This window comes from Mastomys coucha, unplaced genomic scaffold (genome assembly GCF_008632895.1).
Source record: "Mastomys coucha isolate ucsf_1 unplaced genomic scaffold, UCSF_Mcou_1 pScaffold19, whole genome shotgun sequence".
In the NCBI taxonomy this organism is placed as follows: domain Eukaryota; kingdom Metazoa; phylum Chordata; class Mammalia; order Rodentia; family Muridae; genus Mastomys; species Mastomys coucha.
Genome location: NW_022196901.1, coordinates 16,568,167 through 16,589,254, shown reverse-complemented (window position 1 = coordinate 16,589,254; position 21,088 = coordinate 16,568,167). Strand labels below are relative to the sequence as shown.

At 40.5% G+C, this 21,088-nt stretch overlaps 1 protein-coding gene across 2 annotated transcripts in view; it reads left to right on the top strand.

Moving 5' to 3' along the window:
- Positions 1-20,847, top strand: part of Reln (reelin) — a 457,134-nt gene extending 436,287 nt beyond the window's left edge. Inside the window, exons 58-65 of one of the 2 annotated variants that reach the window (XM_031380094.1) lie at positions 1,774-1,847; positions 2,940-3,101; positions 4,117-4,274; positions 6,860-7,079; positions 9,292-9,489; positions 10,153-10,251; positions 14,521-14,526; positions 19,752-20,847. In XM_031380094.1, the coding sequence (XP_031235954.1) occupies positions 1,774-1,847; positions 2,940-3,101; positions 4,117-4,274; positions 6,860-7,079; positions 9,292-9,489; positions 10,153-10,251; positions 14,521-14,526; positions 19,752-19,848 (1,014 nt within the window). In that variant the 3' untranslated portion in view covers positions 19,849-20,847. The remainder of the gene's footprint in view (positions 1-1,773; positions 1,848-2,939; positions 3,102-4,116; positions 4,275-6,859; positions 7,080-9,291; positions 9,490-10,152; positions 10,252-14,520; positions 14,527-19,751) is intronic. The other variant, XM_031380095.1, reaches the window with a different exon arrangement.
- Positions 20,848-21,088: the final 241 nt, after the last annotated feature.

Here is a 21,088-nt window from a genome sequence, read left to right as displayed (position 1 = left end):
TCTCTCCCCCTCCCCTTCCCTCTCTCTCCCCCTCTCCTTTTCTCCTCCTTTTTCCCTCCTCTCCCCCCCTCCTTGTTCTTTTTACCTCCTTGGTATCTACTTCTCTGCCCTTTTGTAATCTTTTTCCCTCCACCTCCAAACATACAAATTTCTCTGTGCATCTGAGTCTCTCCCTCCACTGCATCTGATCGCTCAGGATTCCATAGTCTTTCGGCTTGTATCATACCTTGAAAAGCAAGTCTCAAATATGGGTATCTAATCTTCACCAGCTCACTAACAACTCAATTTTATATTAGCATTTTAAGTTATATTATTCATTTACTGATTTGAGGTGTGCACACGTGTCTGTGTGTCATGCATGCCATGTTGCTCATGTGGAGGTCAAAGGACAACTTCAAAGAGTCAGTTCTCTCTCCACACCATGTGGCCCCGGGAATCAAACTCTAGTTATCAGGCTTGACCACAGTTCCTTTTACCTGCTTTATCATCAGCCCACTAACTCCATTTTAGTAGTTTCTACACATTTCTGACTTCCTCTTAGTATGTCTCATGGTGAACTCAATAGCTTCTCTCCTGCACCAGCTCCTCCTTATGACTCCTGTTGATCAGACCACCTTTCACCACTAACTAGCTTTAAATGTCTTAAAGTTTTCACTTTTTACCTGTAATCCGTGCCTGTGCCCTCTAATTCTACTTCTGCATGTCCTTCCCCTCCTCAGATCTTCTCTTCACTATTATGTCCATTTGTGCCCTATTTAAGTCAACAAATATCTATCAAGTTCCCTATTGGCACCCAGTCACTCTCCACTCCTCCCTAACTTTGATGTCAGAATCAGATGAGCTTTATGTAGCTTAGCTCTCGGTCTATTGTTTCACCCCTCAAACCTTCAATGGTTTTCTGTTCTTAGCTTGTTTATCTGGATCACTGAAACTCTTCATCGCACAGGGTTCCATTCTCTCTGCACTTGCATCCAGCCTCAGCTTTCTTCTTCCTCTGCCTCCCGGATGAGCCCCATCCTTCAGGGTCAGCACACATGCACATAATGGATGAATTAATTTCCAGTCCATTTAATCAGCTGCAATCTCACTATTCCTGTATTATTTATTTATGTGTCTTTTAGAGTCCCACTATTTTTATTGGACTAAACTTCTTATTCAAACTTGAATTACAATTATATCATTTATGAGCATTATTCCTGAAAGTTTTAACACTAACTTGCCCTAATACCAGCAGTGAAATAGCACTTGTTGATTAAATCAACAATTAGAACATATATTTGAGTCCCCAAATTTTATAGCATTTATGCATTATTAAAGTTCAAACATTTAATTGTGGATAATACTGAAAAGGAGAAACAGCCATAAGAATGACTATTAAAGTACTAATTTTTTTTAAATATTTCAGTTCCAAATAAAAACTTAATGGCAGATAAGTGCTGTTAAAACAGTGAATATGCTTTGCATTAGATACTTTCAATTTCCTTCCATAAATTCTTCTCATAATATTTTAGCCAATTTAGCTTATCCAAATTCATATAATGTAATATATTAATTAAATTAGTAGAGTTAATACCTTAAAATCTTTAGTTCTCAGCTTCTCTGAAAATTGCACGTCTTAGCAGCTCTAAGGAATGAATTCTCCATGCTTGTAAAACTTTCTGTGAATACTTGATTGCCCATTAGAGTCTTGATGTTCGGATGCAAGATTTCTGATTAGTTATATTGGATATCCGTTAGTCTAGCCCATATACTGATTGCTGTCATTTGTTTTAGATTGTGGTGGGTTGTGAAGCCACTTCTTGTGGTGACCTTCATTCCGTAATGCTGGAGTACACTAAGGATGCGAGGTTAGTGAAATCAGTTTACATTTCTTCCAAACCTGAAAACATAATTCAAATGTGGGTCTACTTGCAAAGAAGCAGTTCTGTGTATGGAAAGCAGATGTTTTCAGGAGATTGTGGTACACCTATGGCACACCTGTAGCTCCAGGACTGGGGAGACTAAAGTTGCCTGCAATGCCTAGGGAGGCCTGGTCAGCTCATGTGAATATTCATATAGGTCATTAGCATAAAATTTACATATTTCTTCATAGTTTTCTTTCGCGCTAGGCAGCTGCTTTACATTTTAAAATAAGATATTGTGTTTGTTCTCATATAACTGTTTGCTTCATGCTGCTCAATTTTATCCAAACTTCAGAAGATTTTTAATAGACAGATGATCTGAATACTCTCCAACTGGTGTCCTGACTCCTAAAATACATTAGCAGTGATGGATGGAGCCTGTCATGGGGCGTTTCCCTTGTAGATAGCTATCTAACACCATCACTATGAAAACTTAATTATATTATGCTAAGTCAATTGGTTCTATGTACGTTTTAATAAGAAGTTACTTAAACTCATTCTTATATATGCTGTTATTTTATTCTGTTGTCTGTGAATATATTTACATATTTTAATGTAGCTTTAAAGAGTTAACACACATCTAATGTGACGTTATTATTTTCTTTTTGGTTTTAAGTAATTTATGCTATGAGAATTTCATACATACATACAAGGCATTTTATCATATCCACCCTCTCTCCGCCTTGCAGAACACACCCCATAGCCCTTACTAATTCATTTTCTCTTCTTTTTCTCTTTTATAACCTGCTCATTCCTCTAAGAGCGGTTCCTATATGCATGAGTGTAGGGCTATCCACTGGAGTGTGAGTGACCCACAAGAGGCTTGGGTTTTCAATTTGGTGTGATCTTCTCTTAATATTTTAAATGTAGTGCCCATGCATGCATGCAAGCAAACATACATACACATTAAATAGAAATAAATATTTTTTAAAAAGAAATTCACATAAAGATGATTCAATCCTATCCCAAATCGTGGCCTGACATAATAATCACATATGCCTTCTGACTTGTCTAATGCAGCCTTTTTTATTGCTGCAGGTCTGATTCCTGGCAGCTCGTGCAGACCCAGTGCCTACCTTCTTCTTCCAATAGCATTGGCTGCTCCCCTTTCCAGTTCCATGAAGCCACCATTTATAATGCTGTCAACAGCTCAAGCTGGAAGAGGATCACCATCCAGCTGCCAGACCACGTCTCCTCAAGGTGGGTTGTCGACAGCGGTAAACCTAGTGGGACTGTCAGACACGGTCTCATGCTCCTCATGTTGTGGTGAGCCCAACCATAAAATTGTTTTTGTTGCTATTTCCTAACTATAATTTTGCTACTGTTACAAATTGTAATGCAAATACCTATGTTTTCTGACAGTTTTAGCAGACCCCTGTGAAAGTGTCATTTGACCCCACATGACCTCTGCTCTACTCAGTCATGCAGAAAGACAAGAACAGAATTTTAGCTACAGCCTGATGACCTCTTTCTTCTTCTTGCCATCCCATATCCCAAGAAAAAGTTGGGAACATATTTGTAAATCACTCACAGAGCCCAGATTTTCTTTTAACTGCTTATCATACCTGTGCAATATTTACTCAAACATGAATGTTAGCTTCTACACAGAGACTAAAGTTGGGGACAATTCTGCCCTAGCGCTCCATCCTGCCAAAGCCTGTGTTGCTCATGTGAATATGCAGACCTCCTGGGTGGCCAGGTAACAGGAAGCTGAGGGTACATAGCATATTGTGTGATTTTCCTGGAAGCAGTATTCATTTCACTGAAAGATTTAGAAAAGTATATGCTTCTTTAATTTTATACATATATATGCACACACATACACACACACACACACACACACACACACACGGACACACACACGCACGCACGCGCACACACACACACACACACACACACACACACACACGGACACAGAATTACTGTAAAATTAAATAGGAAATTCTCATAAAAGGTGAACAGAAAGAATAACACTCTAGCTTCCACACACATCACATACAAATACACAGGTACGTGATCACGTGTGTGCTCGTAGGCAAAGGAAGAGAAAAGCTATGGGAAGATACAGCTTTCAGAATGGCATGTGAGGACTCAGCTCCCTGCTTTTGGGGTGCTTTGAATAGAAAGTTGAGATCTTTCCTCAGTCCCCATTCCCACAGGCAGAGGCTAGACACGGGAAAGCCTGTTGACTCTGTTTCCCCCTTGGGTCTCTCAGTGCCACACAGTTCCGCTGGATCCAGAAGGGAGAAGAAACTGAGAAGCAAAGCTGGGCCATCGACCACGTCTACATTGGAGAGGCTTGTCCCAAGCTCTGCAGCGGGCGTGGCTACTGCACCACGGGGGCCATCTGCATCTGTGACGAAAGCTTCCAAGGTCTGAACCCGGCCTGTTTGTGAAGCAGGACGCTGTGGGTTCTTTATGTTACATACAGGACACTAGGAAGTGGATGGGAAGGCCAGGTTGAGGGGCAGAGGTGGCTGACACAAACTTTGACATCTAAGTTATTATCTTTGGAATGAATTCTCATCCTTGAGCCATATTACTGAACGCATTTTAAATTATTTTTTTAGGTGACTGACAAAACACTGGCTTTCGTTATATTTACATATATGCTCTCACCTCCCACCCCCATAGCCCCTCTCCTGCTTCCTGAAACTCATTTTTATAAGAGGTTGAAAGGATGACTCAGGCAGTAAAGCACTTGGCTTGCAAGCTCAAGGGCCTGAGTTCAATCCCAGAACTCACATAAAAATGTCAGGCACGGTGTTATACACATATACTGTAAGCACTGGGGACACAGAGAGAGGAAGTTCCCCAGGGCTCACTCAGCTGCTAGTCTAGACTAGTTGATGAGCCCTAGTCAGTTAGAAAATAACTCAAAGGAGGTGGATGACATTCCGTGACAATGACATCTGAGGTTGTCTGCTGCCCACTGTATACACACATATAAGTATGTGCTGCCCACTGTATACACACATACAAGTATGTGCCTACATATACCCAAAGACACCTCACTTCTATGCATTTTTTTTTAAAAAGGCTAAGATCAACTTGATAGATTCTGAGCATGATGATTTACATTTTTAAGTAGACAAGTCAGGATAAATCCACACAGGAGACCCTATAGTGCCATGTGTTTCCTGTCCCAGCTACACCCAACTCTCTGTTTCCTCCTCTGGGCCTTGTCTTTATCAGCGTCTATCTGACTCCACCTTCCTGCATCCAGCTTTCATCCTTCACGGTTGTGGCTGGTGACCTGAGTGCTTGACTTCTCGGGTCACTGTGCCGCTCAAGGGAAAAAGGAGCTCCATCATACAACCGAGTTAATTTCTACTGCTTGGGCTTCTACAGGCCAAATGTTTGGGACAGTGTCTGGTCAGACCCTCTCATGGTGGGAACAGCCTGCCAGACCTGCTCTCCTTTCGCCCAGACTTCTCAACAGGCTCCAAACTCCACCATCACACACTCACCATTACTTCCCATGGCTTAATAATTAAAGCTGACAAATCTTTGAACTTTACAATGCCCTGATTTTACTGTTTGCATAGACTCTACCCATTCTTTAGAGTCAGCCATTTAAGTGACCTGTGGTTAAGGTGACCATTCCCACTTGATGATAAGAGAAATGAGGCTCAGAGGCCAAGTATTTGTTAAAAGCACAGAGCTGGTAAAAATGACCAGGTCCTGGATTTTTCTTCCCAATCAACGTTGTCAGTTCTCACAGCTGAGAGATTTATCTAAAGAAGATAAAATTATACTGCTTCCCCCAAGAACACAATGTTTAGAATATATATGTTGGAATTCTACAGGGAGATCCATTTAGATTTCTTGCATGCTGCTATGTCTTTGTCTGCAGATGACATGGATATGATTACTGTAGACACCTATACATTTCTGATGTTGAAATTACTTACCCGATTCCTGCTCCCCAGTTACCACAGCTGCCAAAGACCAGCTGAGCCTGCCTGGCTATTAGCTGAAGAATTTTAACTTTGGGCAAATTAATGAACCAAATGTTTCTCAAGAAGGCCCGGCTGTCTGGAATTTTCCCTCTCCCCTAATCCAACAGTAGGGCCTTTTCATTTTGAATTATTGAGGGCAGTTAGTAAACATGTATAGTTCAAATCAAGAAAAAAAAAAAGTAAGGATACACACATTCACTAGCTTAATGTCTGACACACCAGTCTCACCTTAGTGGCTCCTGAGAGACATTTCCCATTTATTTATCCCATGATCCTTGCCGATTATTGAAAAGTACCAAGAGTTGTGTTAGGTGCTAAAATCCAACAAGGAATTAAGACAGAGACTCTGCTCTCAAGTCTCATTAACTAGAGAGCAGGATGTAGAACAAGAACACAACATATCTAGTTTCTGCAAAATCATAATAGGACAAAAGGAAATTAGATTGGCCTTCTATACCAGGAAGAAAGCTCCCTGCTGAGACCCAGCACTGGCAAACACACAAGCCTGGCCAGATGCTGAGACCCAGCACTGGTAAACACACAAGCCTGGCCAGATGCTGAGACCCAGCACTGGTAAACACACAAGCCTGGCCAGATGCTGAGACCCAGCACTGGTTAACACACAAGCCTGGCCAGATGCTGAGACCCAGCACTGGTAAACACACAAGCCTGGCCAGATGCTGAGACCCAGCACTGGTAAACAAACAAGCCTGGCCAGATGCTGTAGTGTTTAAACAATAGATTGGCACAAGCAGTGAAAATGTTCATGTGCACATATTTAAGCATTGACTCAAAAATAATAGGATTTGTCTCTAAGTAAGCCAATAATTTCCTAAATACAAGAGAAATGATTGCTTCTGGGAGCAAGTCTGCCTGGTAGTTTACTGTTTTTCTCTAAGAGTGGCTCAAACCAGAAATTGAATATTGTTCTTTTTCTTGGAGGACTGTGTTTACTCCACCTGATTCCAATCTCTGGGAATATTCCTTTCTCCCCAGGTGACGACTGCTCTGTCTTCAGTCACGAGCTTCCTAGTTACATCAAAGACAATTTCGAATCAGCAAGAGTCACTGAAGCCAACTGGGAAACCATTCAGGGTGGCGCCATCGGAAGTGGCTGTGGGCAGCTGGCACCCTATGCCCATGGAGACTCACTCTACTTTAATGGTTGTCAGATAAGGCAAGCTGCCACCAAGCCACTGGATCTCACTCGAGCAAGGTGAGTAAAGCCCGTGCCTATTCAAGACACAGAACTGATCCCAAGCCTAGGTCTGTTCATGGACTTCATGTAGCAGTGTCCACTAAGCAAGGGATCCTGAATATCAAAGAACCGTGTGTGCTTTAACAACTCAGAACTATCACTGTGTAAAATTACCATGGATTACAAGCAGATGTGTAAATAGAACATGAAAAAAGTTTATAAATGCAAATATCTACGTTTAGCCCCTGTAAGTTTAACAAATAGAAATAAAGGATGATGAGGTATTTATTATTAGTGCAGAAGGGAGTGACAGAAACTGTGTACTATGTATTATGTATATTATGTAAGTGATGCAGGACAAGACCATGGCAGGGCTGGCTTTCTTCCCCATTTCCTATCCTCAGCCATTCTGCCAGAGCCAAGGTATGAGTACAGGTGTAAAGGCTTAAAGGGGTCACCAAGCCCTGGACTAGAGTACCCCCCTGAATGGTGGCAAGAGCTGAGGAACCACATGGATATCAGAGGACTAGGTGTGTAGTAACAGAATGTCATGGTTAGCCTGAAGCCTTTCCTTTGGAAGATATTAATATTTTCTGAGGCAGAAAAACAGATTTTGTGGTTTTCAATGCAATGAATTGTAAAAATATAATAAAAACAATTCCTGTGTGGGAACCATGGAAATGCTAAAATTGTACCCATTACATTCTCATTTTTTTCCTACCAAAAAGATATTATTAATCTAGAGTCAGGCTTCCTTGACCCCCATGTACTGATACATACAGTCAGTGGACAGTTGCACACCATACTATATAAATAATATATATTCCTTATTTACTCTAAATGTTAGGCACTAGTCACCTCATGGGGAGATGTTTCTATGTTTAAAATCCATGTCTGCAAGGCTGAGGAGTTGGCTCAGTGGGTAAAGAGTCTGCCGTGCAAGCGGGACAAGCTGAGTCTAGTCCTGGGTAGGACGCACATAAAGAGCCAATAAAGAGCACATAAAGAGGTGCAGCTATAATCCTTGCACTAGAGGGTAGAGACAGAAGGACATCAGCCCTTACCATATAGCCAGTCTAACTGAATCAGTCAATCCCAGGCTCAGTGAGAGACCCTCACTCAAAACAGCATGGTAGAAAAGCTCTTGAAGACAGCTGACATGGACCTCTGGCCTCCATACACATATGTGCGTGCACACGTACACACACACACACACAGGTGCATACAAACACACACCACACAGGCATGCGCACACCTGCACACACAAAGAGCTGCATCCTCTAAGCATGAGGGTGTCCATGGAATGTGAGGAGGCATCTATCTGAAGGATGGGCATGAGCCTGAACCAGCATGCTCTGGCTTTCCCTCATCTGATCTCCAGAGAGCCATTCCTGAAATACACAGGATGATTTATTCTTGTTCAGATGCCATTCAACTTGGAGCCATTTGTAAAGAAGCATACAGTACACATGTTGTGTTTGTGTTCTGTGTCCTTGGCTGCTTGGCCTGGATTATTAGAGAACAAAGAGTATTTGGGGGAAATATTCTAAACAAATTTCCAGCATCATAAAAAAGGGGACATAGCCAAGCAGTGGTGGCACATGCCTTTAATCCCAGCACTTGGGAGGCAGAGGCAGGCAGATTTCTGGGTTTGAGGCTAGCCTGGTCTACAGAGTGAGTTCCAGGACAGCCATGGCTATGCAGAGAAACCCTGTCTCAAAAAATAAATAAATAAAAATAAATAAATAAATAAATAAATAAATAAATAAGAAAGGGGACACAGCTATGAAAGTTAGAGCTGTTCTTCTTACATGTTTGTACTGTACAGTCATCCCTTAGCAAACATGGGGGTTAGTTCCAGGGTCCTCATGGATGCTCAGCTCTCTCTGATGTAGTACTTGCATCCTATGCTCATGCTTCTATGCGATCTAGATCGTGGTTTACAGTGTCCAGTACAATGTATAAACTATGCAGATGGGTGATACACTATGTTGCTTGAGGAATAACAAAGTAGGTAAAAGCTGTACTCACTCAGTAACATTTTTTTCTAGAATATCTTCTGTGTGTAATTGGTTGAATCTTCAGATGTGGAACCTACAGAAGACCCAACTGTATTATGATCCCAGGAATTATGGACTTTAGGAAAAACAAAGGTTGACAAGTTCCTCCTCCTCCTTAAGCATCTCCCAGCTTTCATCTAAAGTTGATTTCCCTGTAATTTTTTTTTCAGCAAAATTATGTTTGTCTTGCAAATTGGGAGCACAGCACAGACAGACAGTTGCAACAGCGACCTCAGTGGCCCCCACACAGTGGACAAAGCAGTGCTGCTGCAGTACAGCGTCAACAATGGCATCACCTGGCATGTCATCGCTCAGCACCAGCCAAAGGACTTTACACAAGCTCAGCGGGTGTCTTACAACGTCCCCCTGTAAGTGGCCTCCTCCTGTCTGCTCAGTAACTCACTGAGCAGGGCATGGAAGCTGGGTGGTTATTAGGTCAGTGCAGTGAACCTAGGCAGTGTCAGAGCCGAGACATCCCAAACTGCCAACATTGTGTTGCCGTTTTCCATACATCCAGAGGCAGATAACTAAGCAAGGCAAGAAGGACAAGGGGGAATAGATGGAGGACTAAATGCAAAGACACTGTCCATGTGTCCCTTCCTTTAAACAGTATGTCAGTCCTTCAGAGGACAGCAGCCGTGAGTTTCTGTTTGGAGCATCTGCTTGGGAATCTAGAGAACATACATTCATATCAGCACCATTGCTTAACCTTGTTCACCCAGCTTCTAGCACAGGGTCTATCACAGGAAACATTTCATGCTTGTTGATAAACATTGCTTTTCCAGAAACTGTTAGAACAGAGAGAAGGAAGGAAGATAGACCACTATTAGCTGCCTTTTAAGCCACTGATTTCATACTGCTTAAGAGTACTAGGCACTAAGCAGATCTGGATCCTCTGTGCAACATTTCCGTGTCTTGGGTTAGCCTACTGAAGCATCTGAAATCTTGAGATCACCCACCAGAAGAAAGGTCCTCCTTAACTTAAAAGGTTTCTGAAATATTCAACTTGTGTCCTTCTGCTTGTAACCCAGGGAAGCACGGATGAAAGGAGTGTTACTGCGCTGGTGGCAACCACGCCACAATGGAACAGGTCATGATCAATGGGCTTTGGACCATGTGGAGGTCGTCCTGTGAGTATCTGCTACTTAGCGTCCTGCGTCCATTTTAGAAAGGTTTGAAGTTCCTTTTACCTGGCATGCTCCTTACATTCAGTAAGAAGTAGATGTGATGAGAAGGTCCCCACAGAGCCACTGTGGCTAAGACTCTTTCAGAAACTGTAGGCTATGGTTCAAGTCACCGGTCAAGTATGACAAAGCCCTGAGTGTAGTTTAGTGGGCTTTAGGAAGCTTTGATAAGTAAAATGTTTATTTAAGGGTTAGAAGGATTGATCAAATTCAATAAAACAGAAGTCTTTGGGGAAATGGGAAGTGACGTCTTATGCTTGATCTGGGTTGCCTTACAAAATAAAATGGCCTCCTAAAAGAATCATCTGTGCTGGTCTATGGTGTCCATGGTGGATGAGCCCATGGTATCAGCCTAGAGGCATTCTACAGTTAAGGATTTGGTTGTAGCTAGGACAGACACTCTGTGGTTTCACATTGCTCCTGACCAGTTCCACCACCCAACAAGTACAGGGTGTCCTCCCCCTTGTTTGTTTGTCCCTGTGAAAGTGAGGTCACCGCTCTCCTCTGGCTGGGTTGACTGTTCCCTTGCAAAGAGATGACTTGCTTTTTCTCTAACAATCTAGTTCCTGTAAAACTGGAATGCTTATGTCTCGGCGGGTTCGAACTGGTGGCTCCAAGTGGTTGTCAAGGAGAGGCGAATCTTCTCGGTAGATAGGTTCAAATGTTCATTCTGTTTACCAGATCCGAAATGAAATCAGTCACGTGGCTGATTTCAGTCATTTTGAAACAAATTTCAATCATTAATTGGTAGGAGAACTACCAGATTTGTTTTCTTTCTATCATGGCCATGAGCTGAATTCTGCAGTCTTGAGCTAGCCTTTGTCCCAGCTGTCACTGAGGCACCTGCTTGCATGGCATCCATATCAATCCTAATTCCAAGAGCAACCCGGCCCCCACACAAGCCCCCACTGTGCGCTCTGCTGCTTTTGGACCACTTGCTGGGCTCTGCCTCCACAGGACAAAATTCTAAGTTTAAAGGAACAGTCAAACCCTTGAATCTAAACATGAGGCTGGTGTTTTACGTAGATATTAGTTTCCTCCAACTACAGTATTCTCTGAGAGTAGAATAACTTGAGCTCTTAAAGGCTGTAAACATACACATATGTGTATATGAACAGTGAGGACACAGAGAATGTCCAAGCAGACCAGAATCCAATCCTAGAGCCACCATGCCCTGACTTCTCTCCTTAGAGCAGAGAGACCCCATCTAGCAGAAGCTCAGAATCCCTGGGGAAGCTAGACTTCCTCTGAAGGATTAGCCTTGTCTGCACTAGGAACTGTGCAGACGTAATAGACACCTCCGGTGCTTCTTGTGAATTAACCCAGAATAAGCAATCACATCTTCTTTCAAGCCTTCTGCCAAGACAACTTATATAACCAGCATTACCAACTCCCCTGGAAACTGCAAAAGTTGCCCATTCGCAACAGAAAGCAGGATGCTAATTCTGTCCTTGATGTATGCAAGACTCCTCAGAATAGCATACATCTGAATAGATACTTTCCACTCCCACCCAGACAAGCCACCGCCACCATCTAGAATATACTATGTTAGTATGATGTAACCCCTTCACAGCTGGGAAACAAAACTCAGCTCCCTGTTGACCTGCTGCCTCAGGGGCTCTCAGAGTTCTATCAGAAAGCCTTCCTGCCTGCCCCCAGAGAACTTTCTGGAATACCTGGTGTTGGTATTAATTTTTGTAAGCAACTACCAGCATCATGATATTGTCATAAGACTCAAAACTTACTACATTCTGGAACTGTTACCCGTATTATAAGACTTCATTTTTATTCAATCCCCAGAGTTTGAAGACGTTAAAGAATTTATCACTTGCCAGGCATCTCCTGCTCTGACCCTGCATCATAGTCTCAAAGCTTCAGGACACATAATTTTAGAAACAAATAATATCCCTTTAGTGATATCTTAAAATATGTTAAAATTATAGGAGTACTTTATTTCCCTTGTTTTAATATATATGTATATGTACATATATATATTTCACAGAGCTCAATTCAATAAATGAATTTTAATATATATTCTTAAAGTAGTCTATTTTAGAATTGCATATTTGGTATTTTTGCTCTGTTATTAAGATATAATGTTTTTATGCCACTATAAATATTTCAAAGTTTTTCCTTTTTGAAAGAATCGCGAAAGTTTTGAGACAGTCATTGTTATATACTTGGTAGCTTTGCAATACAGTTTCATTTGATGAATATATAATAGAAAGTTACAGATAATTCAGGAAAATAAACTATTAACAACCCAGTTGTTCTTCGACTGTATGAGATGCACAGAATCTAGCTGATGTTCATGTTATTTCATAAACACTATTTATTTTGCTATGGAAAATATGTTTATTTAAGAAGTAGAATACAATGTGTCCATAAGCCCTATTAATGGAATGTATTTTCTTACTTAGCTACACTTCCCTATCAGAGCCCTTAGCTTTATGAGCTAGTGATGGTCACCTCTCCACCATGGAGAAGTAACCTGAGACACACAAGGGGGTACAAATCCAACCTGCTTTAACATGGAGACAACACTGTTAGCATGTTTTTGCTACATTTCAGTGAAATAACTTTTTACAGTGTATTTTCCTGTCCAAGTGACAATTGCTCTAATCTAGCCTTGATGTCATAGTTTTACTTTTGTGTATATATATATATACATATATATATATATGTATATATATATATATACATACATACCAAGGACACATGCTAAAAACCTCTAGAAAGAAAAGCTGTGATCATACATGGTATCTTACATTGCATAATGTCCACACTGCCAGTATTAAACAAGGACATACTAGTTTGGTGAGAACAAATTGAACACCTTTGGAAATTGTTTCCAGGTATAGGGGAACTTCTAAATGAACATATTAAGAATATAACATATTCTTAATATTTTAATTCTAAAAGACTATCTCTGGAAAGATTTGAGCATCATAAACATAAAAAATGACCAGCCTCAAACTATAAAGATAGAAATGTCCCTTTTAGCATTTAACAAGTGAAGTCCTTGTGCTTGTTTGAGACTATAACACTCACCCTCTCCTCTCTTGTTTGCCAATGAAACCTGCCCATGAAAGTCTCTGCCATGGCTACCCTCTGTTAATCTGTCTGCATTGAACTGGCAGATTAGGTTTTTTCCAGCCTCACTAGATCACAAAAAGACTCCATTCCATAAAGTCCAAATGGTAGGACATAACAGTCATTGCCAACCAGGAGAATCCTAATTTCTCTGAGCTCACTCGCTAGCGTAGGCTGTTTTGCGGTAAATGTTTGTGAAGACACTCGGGCAGATCCCTCACAAGATCCGTGCTGGAAGGGTGCTTCTTAGGGTGCTAGAGAATCTGGTGTCTCAGCCCCTTTTGTTGGGCGCTCACACTTCTCACCTAAGAATCTCCCTCACCCAACCGTGCGTTCCATTCACACATCACATCTGTGTGCGTATCTCAGTCACAGCCTGTCATATGGATAATGAATTGGGCCGATTTTTGCATGTTGTACCTTGAAAGCAAATCACTCAGTAAAAAGTTAGCCTTTGTGAACTGATTTAATAACAAGCAAATTGTTGCCACATTTATTGAAAACTGAAAACTAATATGTTGCTAACTTTGCCTTTAAACACATTTATCAGATTTTAATATAAGGTCCATCATGATCATCCCCTCTTGCTATTCATCATCAAGATACTGTCACATTTTTGGCACAAATGATTTATGAAGATGAACATATTATGTTTCTCGCAAAGCATATTTTCCTTTATTAAATTTGACTGTTTTATCTGATGTAGAAGACTTCTCCATTTTTAAAGCCCATTCTTTAATCTCATCTGGTGTTAATAGTACCTAAAATGTAAATAATTGAAAACTCAGATAAAATTTACAATAGAAATTAAATGATTAATATTTATACTTTATATGTAACATTTATGCCAAATGTAGTGTTATAGCTACATGTACCTTGACATATGGTTATGAGAAAATATTGCATGTTTCATTACATTAAAAAGTTAAGCATATCTCTATATTGGGACTAGAAGGATAAGAAATAACATGTTGAATTTTTATTTTCAAAAGAGATGAAAAATCCTTTATTGCGCCTAAGCCCGATCAGACTTTTATGAGTAATCACAGTGCTGCATGCGTTGAGAAGCATTTTTTAACTTGTATTATATTTCATTATTTGCTGTCATTGGTTTTCTACTAGAGTAAGGTAAGTCATCATCACTACATCGGGAAAACTGTTCTCTGTTCATTTTTGCAGTTTTACCGAAGCTAGCTGAGAATTTCTGTAGAGGACCCTTCACAAGTAAAAATTTTCTAGAAAGCAGTTATGGATGATACCAAGATACACTGACGGAATGTTCAACATCCAGTAAAGTTAGCCAAATTAGCCAAAATCTGGGATATTGGATATAGCAGCGTAGACTGGAGGGTGTGGTAATGAGCAACCCCTCACTAGACAAGTGGGCCTGGCTCCCTATTAGACACCACTGGAGCTCTCACGGTTAATAAACTCCTTATGAGGAAGTGGAATTCAAATGTATGTAAAAGATCTCGAGTCTGTAGCTGATGTCTTTCAAAAGGTTTGTTAGGCAGAGGAAATACGTGAAAGTACCTTCAGTTATCTACCAATTTTAATTTAATAATTGACAGAGAGGTGCTTTGCTCTTAACACTTATAAAATCTGGATCCTGCTTATTGCTAAGATTGTCCATTGATTCACCAGCTTCAACTTGAGAGTAAAATGGTCCAAAGTAAACATGTCCATTTGGTGTTGAGGTTTTTCATTTAATCCTGACAGTTTCCTTAGATGTGTGGTCAAATGTCACCCTCATTTCCAGCTAGCAGAAGAGCAATCTGAAACTCTCAGTGTCTGAGGCATTTGCAACTCCACTTACTGACATGGACCATTCCCAGAAGCGCATGACCTTAAAATCAGGTGTACAACTTCATCTGTGCTCAGGGGTCAGTTTGAAATTTGGTATCTGTCCTATAGTCACTGAATTTCTCTGAAAGACACAGCTATAATCACTGGATTGTTATTTCTGCCTTTACATAAATTGTTTATTGTATCACATGTTGAAAAATATTGAATTACTGATCAATAAGATGCCTAAATTTCTATAATCTCAGACTCTTCTACTCTTGACCTTTTCCATATCCCTTAGAATCAACCTTTCAAAATCAGATTAAATTTATTTCCATAATAATAAATGAGCTAACACTGTAACTCCAGAAAAAAGCACTAGTTCAAAAGAACACAGAGTCACAGATTCCTTAAAGGTCTCACAATCCCAATATTTTCTATGCCAAATCAGGGATGCATTTTCTAATTCCATTACTATGTCATCTTAAGTCTTCAAAAATCCCTGCAACAGTGGGGATTTCAGTCAGCATTTCCTGGAAACTGCTGCTTGCTCTCCCTTCGTTCAATGGATTGACCTTGAAGAGTTACTGAAATCATTATCTACAATGACTAGTGCTAGAATGTGCCTCCAGATGAGCATCACTGCTTACATTGAACTTATACTAATTATTACTTCCCCAGTAGTTGCAATGAAAAGTGAATCTCAAGAACTCAGTTGCACCTACCATGACACTGTCTATAGCATACATCAAAAGCAAAAATACACTCCCCACAAAATAGACCAATACAAGATTTTTTTTTTCTGTTTTCTTTGTTTTGTTTTTTGAGACAGGGTTTCTCTGTGTAGCCCTGGCTGTCCTGGAGCTCACTCTGTAGACCAGGCTGGCCTTGAACTCAGAAATCTGCCTGCCTCTGCCTCCCAAGTGCTGGGATTAAAGGGATGTGCCACCACTGCCCAGCCAAATACAAGATTTTTAAATGTGTTTAAAACGCCTAAGATTAAAACTCTCAAATATACAGTCTTGTAAATTGGACACTTTAGAAGACAGAGTAGCTGCTTAATATTCACACAGAATGGGCCTAGAGTCAGACATCATTCTGTTATGACTATCCACATGGTACCTGAACAGGCGTAGGAGCTATAAAAAGCCACTTCATTAGACTCCAATGCAAAGGACCAATTCCTAGCTAGCTATAAGCATGCTTTGAAAGTGTGACTGCTTAAATACAGTATGTAAACACCAGATAGCTGAAGAAGACATAGTTGCATGTGCATATGAAGATTCATGAGAATCCGAAGATACGTAATACAAACTGAATCAAATTCAGTAGGCCCAGTGAATTAGAACACCCCTAATTGTGTTTAAGTCTTTTCAAAAATCTACAGCATAAAGATAGAAATTTTTAAAGCAATGCCATAATAAAATAACTTCGGTAGAATTTGCTTGGAGACAAGTAACAACTTCAGTTAAAGTTAAGCATGTCTATTCTCATATTTACAGGGTCACTGTCACACCATTCTAAGTTGCAATAAGATAACTAAGTATCTTGCTTGTTTGGATTTTTATGTAAAGTATTTAACCATTTTACATTTGAGTACTTTGTCTTTGAACATGTCTTGACAGAATAATTTCATTGCTTTAACTCTGCAATTATTCCTTATAGTTAAAGAGTAATGATTTACAGCAGGAGTCCAATCAGTAAGTCTACAAAGGTTCAATATAATAGCATGCCTTGACCACCCATGGTCAAGCAGGAGGCTCAGTGCTGCGGCTGGGGGTGGAGAGAGCTGGACCACAGGCCCTCATATTATCAGAAGCTTAATGTGGGGAGCCATGAGAGAAGCAATGGTTTCACTCCACAAGAAATGAGTGCTATGGGGGTTCAAAACAGAAAAAGAAAAAAAGAAATCCCTGCTGAGGATGCTGTTGAGCACAGCACATATGATCCTAGACCCACAAATAGAAACTGAAGACATGGTGCCCGAGGACACCAGTGAGGCTGGGGTCCACTTAGAGGCCGCTTTGCGAGAGCAGTCTGCATAGTGGCGGATCAGAAGAAAGGATCTGAAAAGAGCCACAGGATTAATCAGGAAGAGGACAGAGATGCGTGGTGTCACTAGCTTAGATGCTGATAGGACATGTAAGAGTTATGGATACATTTTTAATAAACAAAGCCAACCTCTGAAGAAAAGTTTCCTGAGAGTGGGGTGTAAATCTATTGTGTGTGTGCATGAGGCCTGATACACATGCACACAATCTTAGCATGAGCCCTGGTACACATGCATACAGTCTTAGCATGAGTCCCGGTACACATGCATACAGTCTTAGCATGAGTCCCGGTACACATGCATACAGTCTTAGCATGAGTCCCAGTACACAAGCACACAGTCTTAACATAAGTCCCAATGCACATGCACACAATCTTAGCATGAGTCCCAATGCACATGCATACAGTCTTAGCATGAGCCCTGGTACACATGCACACAATCTTAGCATGAGTCCCGATACACATGCATACAGTCTTAGCATGAGTCCCGGTATACATGCATACAGTCTTAGCATGAGCCCTAGTACATATGCATATAATTTTACAGTCATCCTAAGTGTGAACTGTATGCTTCACAGCATTTCATAGTTTCTTTTCAGTGAAGAATAGAGACACAGAAGTTGGTTTAGGGACCGTTATAATAATGCAGAGGACTCAGGGTGACCTCGTATGCTAGCAAGAAGACACCAAGGGCCAGTCCCAAGATGTAGCAAATAAAAACAGTAACAGTAGTTTCTCTAATCCTTGACTAGCTCAGGGCACTAGGTCGCTGTTCTGTTCACTTTCAAGACTGCTCACAGCAGCTGACAAACATGGGTGCATTTTCTTCACCCTTTCTCTCTGACACTGAAGCTGATCGACATAAAGTAATAAATTTATCACTATCACATTCAAGTAGAGAGTGATTCTGAAGGCTACTGGAAATCAAAATCTGACTTTTTCTCTCTCTCTCCCTACACACACATACACACACATACACACACACACTCACACACACACTCACACACACACACACACACACACACACCATTCTGTTTCTCCAAAATGTCTTTAGTAGATATTCATTTTGGCTTTGTAGTTACTAATATCTTGATAATATGGAAATCCTAAGTGGAAAGGCACTAGCACTTTGCTCTTATAAAATATGCTTCCGTTTTGCATCTGCCTTTTTATCAGGATATCAAGACAGATGCTTCTGCTTCAGAGCTATGCCTGTGTTTTCCTTGAGAGTCTTACTATACATCTATTCAAATGATTAACTGTCACTACTTAAAATTCTCTCATTTTAAGGTTTTCCACATTTTTATAGTAAGTAGAATGCCTAGACTGCATTAAAAAGCATTATTTTTTACCTTGTGAGGATTGGATTATTGATAGGATTATCCTTTCCTTTATCCTAACTCATTGATCTTGCACTGCCCTTGATAAAGAATCACATGACCGGCATCACTTCTCTCTGCATGTATTTGAGACCACATACTAAAGAGACTTAATACATTTGGAACATATTGCTAGCTTTCTACTCAAACCATACATTGATGACACATATAAATATATTGCTCTTCAGGCCAGTGTATGAAAGTACAATTCTTACCTCAGTGATATTATAGATCATGAACCCTAAAAAAAGAGAGTGAGAGTAGGGGTGTTTTCCCTCTAACCCCAATACTCTTGAGATAGAGGCAGGGAAAGCGTAAGTCTGAGACCAACCTTGGCAAAATAGCAAAACCCTGTCTGAATTTTTTTTGTAAAAAAAAAATCTATTTTTCATGCCAGAATGTTAGCAGCTGTCACTGAAACTATTATTTAATTTCCTAAGGATTCTGATATCCACTTTCAGTATATTTATCAGCTTCACATATAGTACATGTAAGTGTGTGTGTGTGTGTGTGTGTATAGGGAAGAATATATATATATATATACATATATATATATATACACACACACACACATATATGGTTATACATTCTTCTGCATTTCCTTAGCATTTTTATGACCTCCTTTTTAGCATAGAGTCTCTTTCAGTAAGACATGATTGTCCAATACAGCTCCAGTTGCTAATTGAAACAGACAGTGGAAGCCAACATCTTTGTTGTGTGCCCTGAGAGTGAGCAATCTGGGAAAGTCTAGCTCATTCTGCTAACAAAGTTTTTGTTTTTACTTTAGCCCTTTAAGCTTGAAATGAAATTTTTAACTAATGTAACTGAATCGCTTTTGCTGTGTATGTATGTAAATAAGGTAATGAGTACAGTGTGCAGGTCTCTGGAGTGGAGTCGATGGGTAGACGTGTTCGGGTTCTGAAAAGAAAAGGGCTTGGGGCCAAAGCAGTGAGGCAGGTGCCCGTCTAATTATTTTGTCCCTAGGCCATGAAGTCTGCATGACTTCTGAACTCTGAAATTTTTCAGATATATAGCAGGCTACCTTGGGACTTAGAATAGATCATGCATTCATTGATGGAACTTACATGTTCTTTCTCCTTTCCCTCCCCACCTGTACCCTTCTTGTGGTTTTTCTAACAGCACTCGCAAACAAAATTACATGATGAATTTTTCACGGCAACATGGGCTCAGGCACTTCTACAACAGAAGACGAAGGTCGCTTAGGCGATACCCATGAAGAATCCAAGTTTATTTCCCTTTCCAGCATACCATGTGTCCCTTCCTGGTTTTTCGAAACGCCTCTCACTGCATCCGATATCAGGAAACAAAGATGAAGGGCTTGGCTAACAGAAAGCCCTTCGAGACCCTGTGTACCCCACCTTCCCACACTGTGAGCTAACGATGTGCGGCTTCTCTGCGCATAAGTAAATGTGCATCAGTGCATCTGTGGAAATTGTGATCTGTTGTAATATCAGTTACAGTGGCAGTATTGAGAATAAGAAATAGTTTAACAGGAAAAAAGTTTAAGCACAAAAAACTTTAAAGATTTTATGTTTTAAATGGCATTTTAGCACAGTATTTAACGTTCTTGGTCACCGAGCTATTTAAGTAGACTGTATTTCAGCTTTGTCTCTGGTTTATATGGTTAAGTTATCGTCGTTTGTCCTCTATGTATTCTCCTCTACAATATAACACACTGAAACTGTATCTACTTGCTGTGTTGCAATATTTTGCTGCTGGACTTTGACCTTCTTGTATTATGCAGAAAGTTAATTCAGATACCTATTCAAGATGATAACTGTAAAGACACTGTTGTCTCCTTAACATGTATGTTGATGTAGCATCATTTTGTGGATAGGAAAAAAGGTTTGACCTTCAAATATTTTCTACTTTAAACTTGTGGATGAACACCCTATCTCCCTCCCACAGTGAAGTTCCCATTACCTTGTCTAAAACAATTTTTTAAAGTGTTCTTTGGCTGGTTTACTAACAGTAACTGCCATTCCGTGTCTGTGGTAACAAAGTGACTTGTAAAATGGTGGATGTTCTCCTCACTGTGTTCTCTTCATGGGTTGTTTCCCTGTGGGTCATAGTCATACCTTCTGATGAAGTTGAGCCAACACCAGCAGAGTATAATGGTCCTGTAGCCTCTGACTGTTACTGAAAGAGAAGGCTGCACTCTAGGCTGAACCATGCTAAAAGCCCATGCTTAAATAAAAATGATGTCCAAAATCTATTTGCAGTTTGTTTGCATTCATTCAGTTTTTACTGTGTGTGTGAGTGAGTGAGTGTGCATGTGGAGGTCAGGGGACAACTTGGGGTGTTGGTCTTTCACATTGTTTGAGCATCCTCAATATACCAGGGTCTCTCTCTACTGCAACTGAGATTGCACCTTCACCACTGACCCCTCGTGGTCTCTTCAGGGACCCCAAGCCCACACAGTGCCAAGCCTCAGTTTCTCTCCATGGACTCGTTCA